Source organism: Salmo salar, chromosome 04 (assembly GCF_965601325.2).
Source record: "Salmo salar chromosome 04, fSalSal1, whole genome shotgun sequence".
NCBI lineage: Eukaryota > Metazoa > Chordata > Actinopteri > Salmoniformes > Salmonidae > Salmo > Salmo salar.
The window spans coordinates 33,940,562-33,953,783 of record NC_138294.1 but is presented as its reverse complement, the minus strand read 5'-3'; the positions used below and the strand labels follow the sequence as shown (position 1 = coordinate 33,953,783).

General features: G+C 45.2%; 1 protein-coding gene across 2 annotated transcripts in view; it reads right to left on the bottom strand.

Annotated features, from left to right (window-relative positions):
• Nucleotides 1–2,817, bottom strand: part of LOC106602709 (protein FAM193A) — a 37,420-nt gene extending 34,603 nt beyond the window's left edge. For both annotated transcript variants that reach the window (XM_082974355.1, XM_082974356.1), the window contains exons 1-2: nucleotides 2,401–2,817; nucleotides 267–341 (exon numbers count right to left, since the gene is read on the bottom strand). In XM_082974355.1, the coding sequence (XP_082830481.1) occupies nucleotides 267–341; nucleotides 2,401–2,628 (303 nt within the window). In that variant the 5' untranslated portion in view covers nucleotides 2,629–2,817. The remainder of the gene's footprint in view (nucleotides 1–266; nucleotides 342–2,400) is intronic.
• Between the last annotated feature and the right edge of the window lie 10,405 nt (nucleotides 2,818–13,222).

The following is a 13,222-nucleotide window of genomic DNA, read 5'->3' as shown; positions in this document are numbered from 1 at the left end:
TTAGTTAAGACAGGGTCATGAGCAGTAAGCACAAACAGGTGGAAAATGTTTTAAAATTAGAAACTGATTGGTAAAGTTATTATTGGTCATAACGTTTAGGATGGGCCTTTCCCATTTCAAAACTTTTTCATACATTTTGTGCCTACTGAATGCCACCCGGGGCTTTTCAGTCCACCCAGTGATACTCATAACAGATAAGCTGATGCTGATCTATGTTACCGTAGGCCTAACAGGAGTAGCTGCAGAGACAGTGAGTGATGCATTACCTGAAGGACTCCAGAGAAGTCGGAATTCACTGGCCCCTCCGAAAACTGTGGTGTAACGTTACCGTTCATAGAGACCTGGAGGACACAAAGGGCCCGACATGAACCAACACCTCCGGAGTCACCCCTCTCATTAGCACCGATGCCAAGCGTCTATTACAAGGATATCTGAAGTATGTTAGCGCTTGACCTGGCTGGGGGCTACTTGGCCACACACAATTAAGGTTTGTCTCCGAATTATGTTATTTGAACAACAAATAAAACACAAAGCAGTTGATGATATGTCCTGGCGATATTGCAAGGAACATACGCAGATATTACTTTTCATATTAATGCTCGGTGCAGCAGTATATTGACGCGGCCAGCAAGTTCACCTGCTGTTTCTGTCTTCAACAGCCAATCTTTACATAAGCAGAGTGTAGTCTCGATTTGTATGCACTATGCAAAGATTTTGTAAACATCTGAAGAATGAATCAAAACACACTTATTAGTAAACAAAAGGTTATGAGAATATTATATTACTTCTTAGATGGAAATAATAGCCCTGACTAGTGTAAATGCTGAGCAGATCTAGGCAAATTCCTTCCCCATAAGTAGCCTGGCCTAGGCAATAAGTTAATCTCATCTTGAGCTTTCAAAGAAAGAAACATTAAGACCACTATCATAACTCTGATGTTGCTAGGCCTATATTCTGGGGCTTACATCCGTTCTATAGATGGATCATAGCAATTTGTAAGAATCGGGATCAAGGGTTCACAAAGTAAAAATTTGCCACAATCAGTATTCACAATATGCGTTCTTCTCCTGATTTATTATATGGAACCTTTGTCTACATCCCAAATGATGGGGAAACTGTCTGGCATATAAGCTAGCTAGGCTAATGAAACTGAGTGACTGCAATACAATGCATTGCATTTTACACAAATCAGACTTTCCTTGGATTTGCTTAGACAGTGACTAGGTATGCAAGTTATTAATAAGTCTGCATTATGGACTTGTTTGGGACTATTGGCTCATCATATGAGGAAGTCCTAGTCGCAGCCAATGTGACATACACATGATAGGCCTAGTCTTTGGTGATTAGTGGATGTTGTTTCCCTGGCTATTGTTGTGATATAGAGAAGACTGACAAAGCATAGCTATGGAGACGAGACAAGAAACCATGAGTAAAGCAAGACACTCAATATACAATTTGACAGCCAAGTATGTAATGTTGCAATGTTTGCTATACCATTGGTATAACGCAGGATCGTGGAAGTAATTTGGCTCACTTGGCTGTGTGACAGTAGTCTTGCAGTTGTCTTACACATTATTCTTGTCTGTAAACACCGTGGACGACCTAACTAGTAATGACCTTCCTATTAAATAATTGGTATGAGTAAACGAACTATAGGCCTACTGTTACTTAGCAGGCTAATCCGATGACACTGACCGACTCGACTGAGACTTCATGTTTGTAAACAGTACAGTAACGTTAGTCTGGAGACCTACTACTCCTGCTAAAATTGTGAATATGAAAACGTCAGACAAGAAATGACAGCCAACTGGCTGTCCAAATTGTTGCGCATTGTTAACAAGCTACATACTGTACCTAGCTGCTAGTCAGGTACAAGAGACACTTCAGTTTAAGGACACAGTGCAGTGGCGATGGTCAGTTTGGTCATAGCTAACGTTAGTTTACACGCTAACGTTAGTATCCATCTAACAAGTAACAAACATCCACTCCCACAACGTCGCGAACAGTTAGATAATAAGATAACGACTGTCGAGTAAGCAAAATCGGCTATTTTCGGGCTGTCAACATTGTGGTTGTAGAGTAGCTAGAACAAGATAGCTAGAAACGTCAGCCGGTCTAGTTTATTTTAAAATTGAGCAAGTAGCTAAAGTTATAACTAACGCATTACCGTATATAGAAAGCTTACTAACGTAGTTAGTCTGCTAAACTAACTTGTTGGCTGTTGTCGACGTCAGGTTCCCATTTCCCGAGTTAGCTAACGTTAGCTAACTAACATTAACTAGCTATCTTCCTCGGTAGCTGGGCTAGCTTCTGAAGAATGTCAGGCCTCAAATGTCTGTCGATTATGTGTAATCAAAATCTCTTACGTTAGTGTTCAACACGTCAACTGTATATTCTCACCTCTCCGTTCAGGCCTGTTATAGAGCCCATGTTCCCATTTCCAGAGCTCCCTGATGTCAGAAAGCCCATGGTAGACACGGGTGTTGCCGTGGCTTGAAGACTCAGGTCCGTGGCTGAAACCCCGGCCTTGCCACTGGTACTGCAGACAGTACTACTGCAGCTACTGCTGCCACCGCCCCGCTTGTTCTTCCTGCGTTTAGCACCTCGTTTAGCATCGGTTGGACTCATTTTCCCACAAAAGTCAGAGACAACTTGCCGTCCAGTACAGGCAGGGTCTCAGGTGGAATGTCTGGCTCAAATCCCTCTGGTATAAATGGACGATATTTTAAAGACTTCCAGTTAGACAACCACCCAGTACCTTCAGAGTCCTAATAGACTTGAGATTTCAATATGGCCACTGGACAGGAATTGGCTGCTCGAGCTTGCGCTGCAACAGTACGTCCCCCTTCTCTCTTTGAGGATTCATGGGATATGATGTTTTTCTCATTAGTGCCGGTGAGGTCATGGGTGAGCTGGATGATGACAAACTGGTTTTCAGACTCTATCCCCAAAATTAGGAAAAACACCAGAAGTGACCATTCACGATCTCATTCATAACCATTCCTGTTCATTAATGCAAGTGGCCATTTGTAGGCTATTGGTATGTGCAATCACGTGTCCTCAAGGGGGAGTGGGCAAGTATTTATCAAATCAAATCAAATGCTATTTGTCACATGTGCCGAATACAACAGGTGTAGTAGACCTTACAGTGAAATGCTTACTTACAAGCCCCTAACCAACAATGACATTTTAATAAAAATACCTAAAAAAAATAAGAAATAAAAGTAACAAATAATTCAAGAGCAGCAGTAAAATAACAGTAGTGAGGCAAAATACAGGGGGTACCGGTACAGAGTCAATGTGCTGGGGCACAGGTTAGTGGATGTAATTGAGGTAATATCTATATGTAGGTAGTGACTATGCATAGATAATAAACAGAGTAGCAGCAGCGTAAAAGAAGGGGATGGGGGCAAAGCAAATACTCTGGGTAGCCATTTGATTAGCTGTTCAGGAGACTTATGGCTTAGGGGTAGAAGCTGTTAAGAAGCCTTTTGGACCTAGACTTGAAGCTCCGGTACCGCTTGCCGTGCGTTAGCAGAGAATAGTCTATGATTACGGTGGCTGGAGTCTTTGACAATTTTTAGGGCCTTCCTCTGACACCGCCTGGTATAGAGGTCCTGGATGGCAGGAAGCTTGGCCCAAGTGATGTACAGGGCCATACGCACTACCCTCTGTAGGGACTTGCGGTCGGAGGCCGAGCAGTTGCCATACCAGGCAGTGATGCAACCAGTTAGGATGCTCTCGATGGTGCAGCTGTAGAACTTTTTGAGGATCTGAGGACCCATGCAAATAGCATTCTCACGTGAAAGCGGCAGCTCTACTCACGTGAAAGCGGCAGCTCCTTGAAAGCGGCCGCTCTACCCTTTAGCTCAACGCGGATGTTGCCTGTAATCAATGGCTTCTGGCTGGGGTTGTCTGTACGGTCACTGTGGGGATGATGTCATGACTAAGGCCAGCATCACAGAGTCGCCTCTTCACTGTTGATATTGAGACTGGTGTTTTGCGGGTACTATTTAATGAAGCTGCCAGTTGAGGACTTGTGAGGCGCCTGCTTCTCAAACTAGACACTCTAATGTACTTGTCCTCTTGCTCAGTTGTGCATCAGGGCCTCCCACTCCTCTTTCTATTCTGGTTAGAGCCAGTTTGCGCTGTTCTGTGAAGGGAGTAGTACACAGCGTTGTACGAGATCTTCAGTTTCTTGGCAATTTGTTGTATGGAATAGCCTTCATTTCTCAGAACAAGAATAGACTGATGAGTTTCAGAAGAAAGTCCTTTGTTTCTGGTCATTTTGAGCCTGTAATCGAACCCACAAACGCTGATGCTCCAGATACTCGACTAGTCTAAAGAAGGTTTTATTGCTTCTTTAATTAGCACAACAGTTTTCATCTGTGGTAACATAATTGCAAAAGGGTTTTCTAATGATCAACTTGGATTAGCTAACACAACGTGCTATTGTGTCACACCCTGACCTTAGAGAGCCTTTTTTATTCTCTATTTTGTTAGGTCAGGGTGTGACTTGGGTGGGCATATCTAGGTTTCTATTTCTTTGTTGGCCTTGTATGGTTCCCAATCAGAGGCAGCTGTTTATCGTTGCCTCTGATTGGGGATCATACTTAGGCAGCCCTTTTTCCCACCTGTGATTGTGGGATCTTGTTTTTGTATAGCTGCTGTGAAGCCTGCAGAACGTTATGTTCGGTTTTTGTATTTTGTTGTTGTTCATCTAATAAAAGAAAGATGTACGCTTACCATGCTGCACCTTGGTCTCCTTCTTCAGACGAGCGTAACAGAAGATCCCACCACCAAGTGACCAAGCAGCGTGGCCAGGAGGAGCCAACATCCTGGACATGGGAGGATATCCTGGACGGTAAGGGATCCTGGACGTGGGAAGAGATCCAGGTTGGAATGGATCGCCTTCCATAGGAGCAGACGGAGGCAGCGAGAGAGGAACGGTGACGAAAACAGGGGTCAAGGAGACGACGGAAGCCCGAGAGGCAGCCTCAAAAAATGTTTGGAGGGGGGCACACGGGGTGGCGAGCGGAGCAAAGGTGGGAACAAGAACCAACTCCCTGTAATTACGATGAGGAGTTCAGATACCATGTTTTCCGGTTCTGCTCACCGTGCTTCCAGTGCGCACCGTGCTTCCAGTGCGCACCCTTAGCCCGGTGAGTTCTGTGCCTGCTTTCAGGAGTTGCCGTGCTAAGGTGAGCATCTGTCCAGGACGGATTGTTCCGGCTCAGCGGTCCTGGTCTCCAGTGCGTCTCCTCAGCCAAGGATATCCTGCGCCAGCTCTACGCACGGTGTCCCCAGTTCACCAGCACAATCCAGTGCGGCCTGTGCCAGCTCCCTGCACTTGCCGTGCTACAGGGGGTATTCAGCCAGGACGCGTTGTGCCAGCTCTACGCTCCAGACCTCCAGTCCGCCTCCACGGCCCAGTGTATCCTGCGCCGGCTCTACGCACTATGCCTCCAGTGCGCCTTCACAGCCCAGTGCGTCCTGTGCCAGCTCTCCACACTTCCCGAAGTGGGTATCCAGCCAGGACGTGTTGTGCCAGCTCCACGCACCCAGCCTCCAGTGCATCTCTCCAGCCTGGTACGCCCTGTGCCTGCTCCACGCACCCAACCTCCAGTGCGTCTCCCCAGCCTGGTACGCCCTGTGCCTGCTCCACGCACCCAGCCTCCAGTGCGTCTCCCCAGTCTGGTACGCCCTGTGCCAGCTCCACGCACGAAGCCTGCAGTGATGATCCATGGCCCGAAGCCTCCAGTGATGATCCATGGCTCGGAGCCTCCAGTGGTGATCCATGGCCCGGAGCCTCCAGTGGTGATCCATGGCCCGGAGACTCCAGTGATGATCCATGGCCCGGAGCCTCCAGTGATGATCCATGGCCCGGAGCCTCCAGTGATGATCCATGGCCCGGAGCCTCCAGTGATGAGACAAGGCCCGGAGTCTTCAGCGACGGTCGGCAGTCCAGAACCTCCAGCGACGGTCGGCAGTCCAGAGCCTCCAGTGATGGTCGGCAGTCCAGAGCCTCCAGCGATGGTCGGCAGTTCAGAGCCTCCGGCGACGATCCACGGTCCGGTTCCACGAAAGTGGGGGGAGCCTCAAGCGGAGCGGGGTCTGCGTCCCGCACCGGAGCCTCCACCGAGAGGAGATGCCCACCCAGACCCTCCCCTATAGGTTCAGGTTTGCGGCCGGAGTCCGCACCTTTGGGGGGGGTACTGTCACGCCCTGACCTTTAGAGAGCCTTTTTTATTCTCTATTTTGTTAGGTCAGGGTGTGACTTGGGTGGGCATATCTAGGTTTCTATTTCTTTGTTGGCCTTGTATGGTTCCCAATCAGAGGCAGCTGTTTATCGTTGTCTCTGATTGGGGATCATACTTAAGCAGCCCTTTTTCCCACCTGTGATTGTGGGATCTTGTTTTTGTATAGCTGCTGTGAAGCCTGCAGAACGTTACGTTCGGTTTTTGTATTTTGATGGTGTTCATCTAATAAAAGGAAGATGTACGCTTACCACGCTGCACCTTGGTTCTCCTTCTTCAGATGAGCGTAACACATTGGAACACGTGAGTGATTGTTGCTGACAATGGGCCTCTTTACGCCTATGTAGCTATTCCATTCAAAATCAGCCGTTTCCAGCTACAATAGTCATTTACAACATTAACAATGTCTACACTGTATTTCTGGTCAATTTGATGTTATTTTGATGGTCAAAAATGTGCTTTTCTTTCAAAAACATTTCTAAGTGACCCAAAACTTTTGAACGGTAGTGTAGGTCATTTCTGATATGTAGCCTAGAGGTCAAATGTCAACAGGGTAGTTGACACTAATATAAACTTTCCAATGATATATGATGAATAAATGTGTAATAGCTTGTCCTCTACTGCCATCATTTGTCCTAGGGTAAAATCCTATGTGAAAAATTTATGGGATGGATGAATGAAAGAAACAGAGAGCTACCACTGCTGAAATAGTAGGACACATTTTTCAACTCTATGGACATAGACCTTGAAAAGAATCACTACGAGATACCGTCCCAGATGGTCCTGACGGCCAAAATTTGGTGGTATGGTGAGAATTTGGGCTACTTGTGGGAGGATTAGGCCTATAATGCAAGGCTAATGTTTAATGAGTTTGATAATTTAGGGCAGAGGACCCGCCTTTCCCCCTAGCTCTGCATCACAATCACATTTTTTATATAACCTTTATTATACAGAGACTCCCAAATGAGACCAGGGTCGCTTTTTCAATGGTGCGCTGTGTTACAGGAAACAATTCAAACAGCTTAAAGAGATACAATTACTGTTAGGTGACCTAAACTGGGACATGTTTAACACCCCGGCCATCCTACAATCTAAGCTCGATGTCCTCAATCTCACACAAATTATCAATGAACCCACCAGGTATTACCCAAAATCCGTAAACAAGGGCACTCTCATAGAAATCATCCTAACCAACCTGCCCTCCAAATACACCTCTGTCTTCAACCAGGATCTCAGCAATCACTGCCTCAATGCCTGCGTTCATAATGGGTCTGCGGTCAAACGACCGCCTCTCATCACTGTCAAACGCTCCCTAAAACACTTCAGCAAGCGGCCTTTCTAATCGACCTGGCCGGGTATCCTGGAAGGATATTGACCTCATTCCGTCAGTAGAGGATGCCTGGTTATTCTTTAAAAGTGCATACCTCACCATCTTAAATAAGCATGCCCCATTCAAAAAATGTAAAACCAGGAACAGATATAGCCCTTGGTTCACTCCAGACCTGACTGCCCTTGACCAGTACAAAACATCCTGTGGCGTACTGCATTAGCATCGAATAGCCCCCGCGATATGCAACTTTTCAGGGAAGTTAGGAACCAATATACACAGGCAGTTAGGAAAGCAAAGGCTAGCTTTTTCAAACAGAAATGTGCATCCTGTAGCACAAACTCCAAAAGGTTCTGGGACACTGTAAAGTCCATGGAGAATAAGACCACCTAGTCCCAGCTGCCCACTGCACAGAGGCTAGGAAAAACTGTCACCACTGATAAATCCACGATAATTGAGAATTTCAATAAGCATTTTTCTACGACTGGCCATGCTTTCCACCTGGCTACTCCTACCCCGGTCAACAGCCCTGCACCCCCCACAGCAACTTGCCCAAACCTCCCCCATTTTTCCTTCACCCAAATCCAGATAGCTGATGTTCTGAAAGAGCTGCAAAATCTGGACCCCTACAAATCAGCTGGGCTAGACAATCTGGACCCTCTCTTTCTAAAATTATCCGCCAAAATTGTTGCAACCCCTATTACTAGCCTGTTCAACCTCTCTTTCATATCGTCTGAGTTCCCCAAAGATTGGAAAGCTGCTGCGGTCATCCCCCTCTTCAAAGGGGGAGACACTCTAGACCCAAACTGCTACAGACCTATATCTATCATACCCTGCCTTTCTAAGGTCTTCGCAAGCCAAGTTAACAAACAGATCACTGACCATTTCGAATCCCACCGTACCTTCTCCGCTATGCAATCTGGTTTCAGAGCTGGTCATGGGTGCACCTCAGCCACGCTCAAGATCCTAAACAATATCATAACCGCCATCGATAAGAGACAATACTGTGCAGCTTTATTCATCGACCAGGCCAAGGCTTTCGACTCTGTCAATCACCACATTCTTATCGGCAGACTCAACAGCCTTGGTTTCTCAAATGACTACCTTGCCTGGTTCACCAACTACTTCTCAGACAGAGTTCATTGTGTCAAATCGGAGGGCCTGTTGTCCAGACCTCTGGCAGTCTCTATGGGGGTGCCACAGGGTTCAATTCTCGGGCCGACTCTTTTCTCTGTATACATCAATAATGTCGCTCTTGCTGCTGGTGATTCTCTGATCCACCTCTATGCAGATGACACCATTCTGTATACTTCTGGCCCTTCTTTGGACACTGTGTTAACTAACCTCCAGACGAGCTTCAATGCCATACAACTCTCCTTCCGTGGCCTCCAACTGCTCTTAAATGCAAGTAAAACTAAATGCATGCTCTTCAACCGATCGCTGCCCGCACCTGCCCGCCCATCCAGCATCACTACTCTGGACGGTTCTGACTTAGAATATGTGGACAACTACAAATACCTAGGTGTCTGGTTAGACTGTAAACTCTCCTTCCAGACTCACATTAAGCATCTCCAATCCAAAATTAAATCTACAATCGGCTTCCTATTTTGCAACAAAGCATCGTTCACTCGTGCTGCCAAACACACCCTCGTAAAACTGACTATCCTACCGATCCTTGACTTTGGCGAAGTCATTTACAAAATAGCCTCCAGCACTCTACTCAGCAAATTGGATGCAGTCTATCACAGTACCATCTGTTTTGTCACCAAAGCCCCATATACTACCCACCACTGTGAGCTGTATGCTCTCGTTGGCTGGCACTCGCTTCATATTCGTCGCCAAACCCACTGGCTCCAGGTCATCTATAAGTCTTTGCTAGGTAAAGCCTCACCTTATCTCAGCTCACTGGTCACCATAGCAGCACCCACCCATAACACACGCTCCAGCAGGTATATTTCACTGGTCACACCCAAGCCAATTCCTAATGGGGCCGCCTTTCCTTCCAGTTCTCTGCTGCCAATGACTGGAACGAATTGCAAAAATCACTGAAGCTGGAGACTCATATATCCCTCACTAACTTTAAGAACCAGCTGTCACAGCAGCTCACAGATCACTGCACCTGTACATAGCCCATCTGTAAATAGCCCATCCAACTACCTCATCCCCATACTGTTATTGTATTTTATTTTTGCTCCTTTGCACCCCAGTATCTCTACTTGCACATTAATCTTATGCACATCTATCACTCCAGTGTTTAATTGATAAATTGTAATTATGTCGCCACTATGGCCTATTTATTGCCTTACCTCTCTTATCTTACCTAATTTGCACATACTGTATATAGACTTTTTCTATTGTGTTATTGACTGAATGTTTGTTTATTCCATGTGTAACTCTATGTTGTTGTTTGTGTCGCTCTGCTTTGCTTTATCTTGGCCAGGTCACAGTTGTAAATGAGAACTTGTTCTCAACTAGCCTACCTGGTTAAATAAAGGTGAAATAAAAAAATGAAAAAAACAAACAGAGCAAAAATTCTATACAGTTTAAAGTTTTATTTGTCATATGTCCAGTGAAATGCTGAAAATAAATAAGGGATTTTTTTTGTTGTTGAATTTTATAAATTAGCAAACATTTCTAAAAACCTGTTTTTGCTTTGTCTTTATGTAATCCATTTTATGTAATCCATTTTAGAATAAGGTTGTAACATAACAAAATGTGGAAAAAGTCAAGGGGTCTGAATACTTTCCAAATGTGTAGGCAGGGATTAGGAGAAAGTGACTGGTAGCAGGATAAATAATAATAATATTAATAATAATAGTCAACAGTATGGCAGCAGCATAAGTGGTGGGTGCATGGTGGGTGCATAAGTGCGTGGTGGTGAGTGTGTGTATGTAAGTTTGTGTATGTGCAAGAGTGTCAGTGTAGGCGTGATAGACAGATACACATGTAAACAGGAGTAATAGTTACCAGTAGCTAGATAAATAGATAAATACTAATGGTAATGGTAATGACAATCAGTAATCAATGAACAGCAGCATAAGTGGTAGTAATAAATCAAATAAATAATCATTTTAGCACGAGTGTAGGTGTGGGGGAGTGTGCGATTGTGGGTGTGTGAGTATCTAGGTGTGCGTGTAAGAATGACAGTAAATGTGTGTGTGTCTGAGTGGGTAGAGACCTATGGATGGGCATAGAGTCAGTGTGGATAGTTTGTGGGAGAGGGAGAGCAGTAGTTGTTAGCCATTTAAGGGGGGATAGAAGCTGTTTAGGAGTCTGTTGGTCTGAGCCTTGATGTACTGGTACCGCCTGCCGCACAGGAGCTTGGAGAACGGTTCGTGGCTCAGGTGGCTAGAGTCTTTAGCAATTATTCGCGCCTTTCTCAGACACCGCCTGACATGTACGTCCTGGATGTCTGGGAGCTTACCCCCAGTGATGCACTGGGCCATCCGCACCACCCTCTGTTGGGCCCTCTGGTCAAGGGCCCTAGATAATCAATTTATGTGCCCTTGAGTAAGGCACTTAACCCTAGTTACTCTGGATAAGAGCCAAATCTCACTTAGGGCCCCTGAACCTATCTATATGGTCTTTGGAAAATGTAATCAATTAGCTAAGAAACTTGTATATTGGCAACAAAATAATTTTACTGTATCAGCAGGGTGTGTTCTGCAATCCAACAGTAGGAGGAGCCTTGCACAAGTGTAGAGCATGCATGCTCAATAGTATCCAGATGCAGCCTGTGAATAAAACTAGCCTGTCACTAAAACCAATACTATCGCCATCTACTGGCTGTGGTTAATCCCTACCACATACGTGTGAACTCTTCCTTTATTTCCTATATTCCTTTCCTCACTCTCTTTCCTTTCCTCCTACCCTAGCTTCATTTTCTTTGCTCCTTTCCTAACTTCCTTTTCTTTTTCCTTTCCTTTCCTCTCTACTGGCTGTGGTTAATCCCTACCACATACATTTTCTCTCCTACATTATTTTTCTCCTTTCCTCTCTCCATTTCCTTTCCACCTTTCCTAGATCCCTTTCTTTTCCTCCCTTTCTAGCTTATTTTCCTACTTTTAAAGCTTCCTTAACTCCTTTCCTAGCTTCCATTCCTTCCCTACCTCAATTCATCCTCTTTCACTATCTACCTTTCCTCATCTCCTTAACTTTCCTAGCTCCCTTTTTCCAACTTCCTTCCCTTCTTCCTTTCATTTCCTACTTTTCTTTCCATCCCTATCACCCTTTCCCTAACCCCTTTTCTTTCCTAGCTTTCACCTCCCTTTCCTTGCTTCCTTTCCTTTCTACCTTTCCTAGCTCCCTTTCCTTTATTGTCTTCCTTTCCTCACATCCTTCCCTAGCTCCTTTCCTTTCTCCCTTTTCCTAGGGAAGGGATCTAAGAGATAGAGAAGGTGGAGAGGAAAGGGAGGAAAATAAGCTAGGAAAGGAGGAAAGGAAAGGGAGCAATAAAAGGAATCTAGGAAATAAAATGTGTAAAGGAAAGGGCGAAGGAAAGGAAGCTAGGGAAGCGAGCTGGGAAAGGTGGAAAAGAGGTGAGGGTAGGAGGAGAGGAAAGGGAGGTATGAAAGGAAATGAAGATCCGTATCTCCTAGCTCCCTTCTCTAGCTAGTAAAGGAGGAAAGGGAGCTAGGGTAGTAAGTTTGGTTAGTAAGTTAGTGGTAGTAAGTAGTAAATTAGGGGTAAGTTAGTAGTCTGTTGTTATCCCTTTGGTGGTGTGCTGGCTGTGCTTTGGCGAAGTGGGTGGGGTTATATCCTGCCTGGTTGGCCCTATCCAGTGGTAACTTTGGACGGGGCCACAGTGTCCTTTTCTGGATCTGGTTTGAGCTCAAACAGGGTTTCCACTAGCTTCTTTAGCCACAAAGTCATAAAACCCGCCCATTTCGACAATTTCTCTTCTTAAAATGTGATTTTAACCCTAATAACCACACTGCACACACAACCTTAACCACACTGCTAACCTTAAGCCTTAACCTTAAATTAAGACCAAAAAGCACATTTTTGTAGCCAATTTTGACATTGTGACTGTGGAATATGACTTTGTGGCTATATAAATGCTACTGTAGAAACCCTGAAGCAGGGTTGATACCTGTGTGAAACTAGTAGTGATGGGTCGTTTGCGAACGAGTCGGCTCTAAGAGCCAGCTCTCGTAGGTGAACGTTGGGAGCCGGCTCGCATATCAGAAGAGCTGAATCTATTTATAAAAATAAATACAAAAATTAATATATCAAAAGATTTAAATGAATTGAATTAACTAATTCAAAGAACGAAAAAAGAAATAAAATAATATAGGCCTAAATGCTCAAGCGCACACACATTCGTTCTGACTGTCATCCTCACCTGTTCCTGTCAATCAGACACGCAGTGTCAACCAATGAACCAAAGATGCGTGAGGGAGGGCCAAGCCAGCTCACTCACAGTCACACACTTAGCAGCTGAGGAGAGAGAGGAAGGACAGCTGTGAAAACAACAGCTGGAAAATGTGTCGGAAGCACAGTAGCATTTGGATGCATTTTAATAATGTAAACAATGTTAGAGCACAGTGTAGAATTTGTCAAAACAAAATCTCATATAATGCCGGTTCTATGAACAACCTACACCAGCATATGCGAACTGTGCGCCCAACTGTGAAGC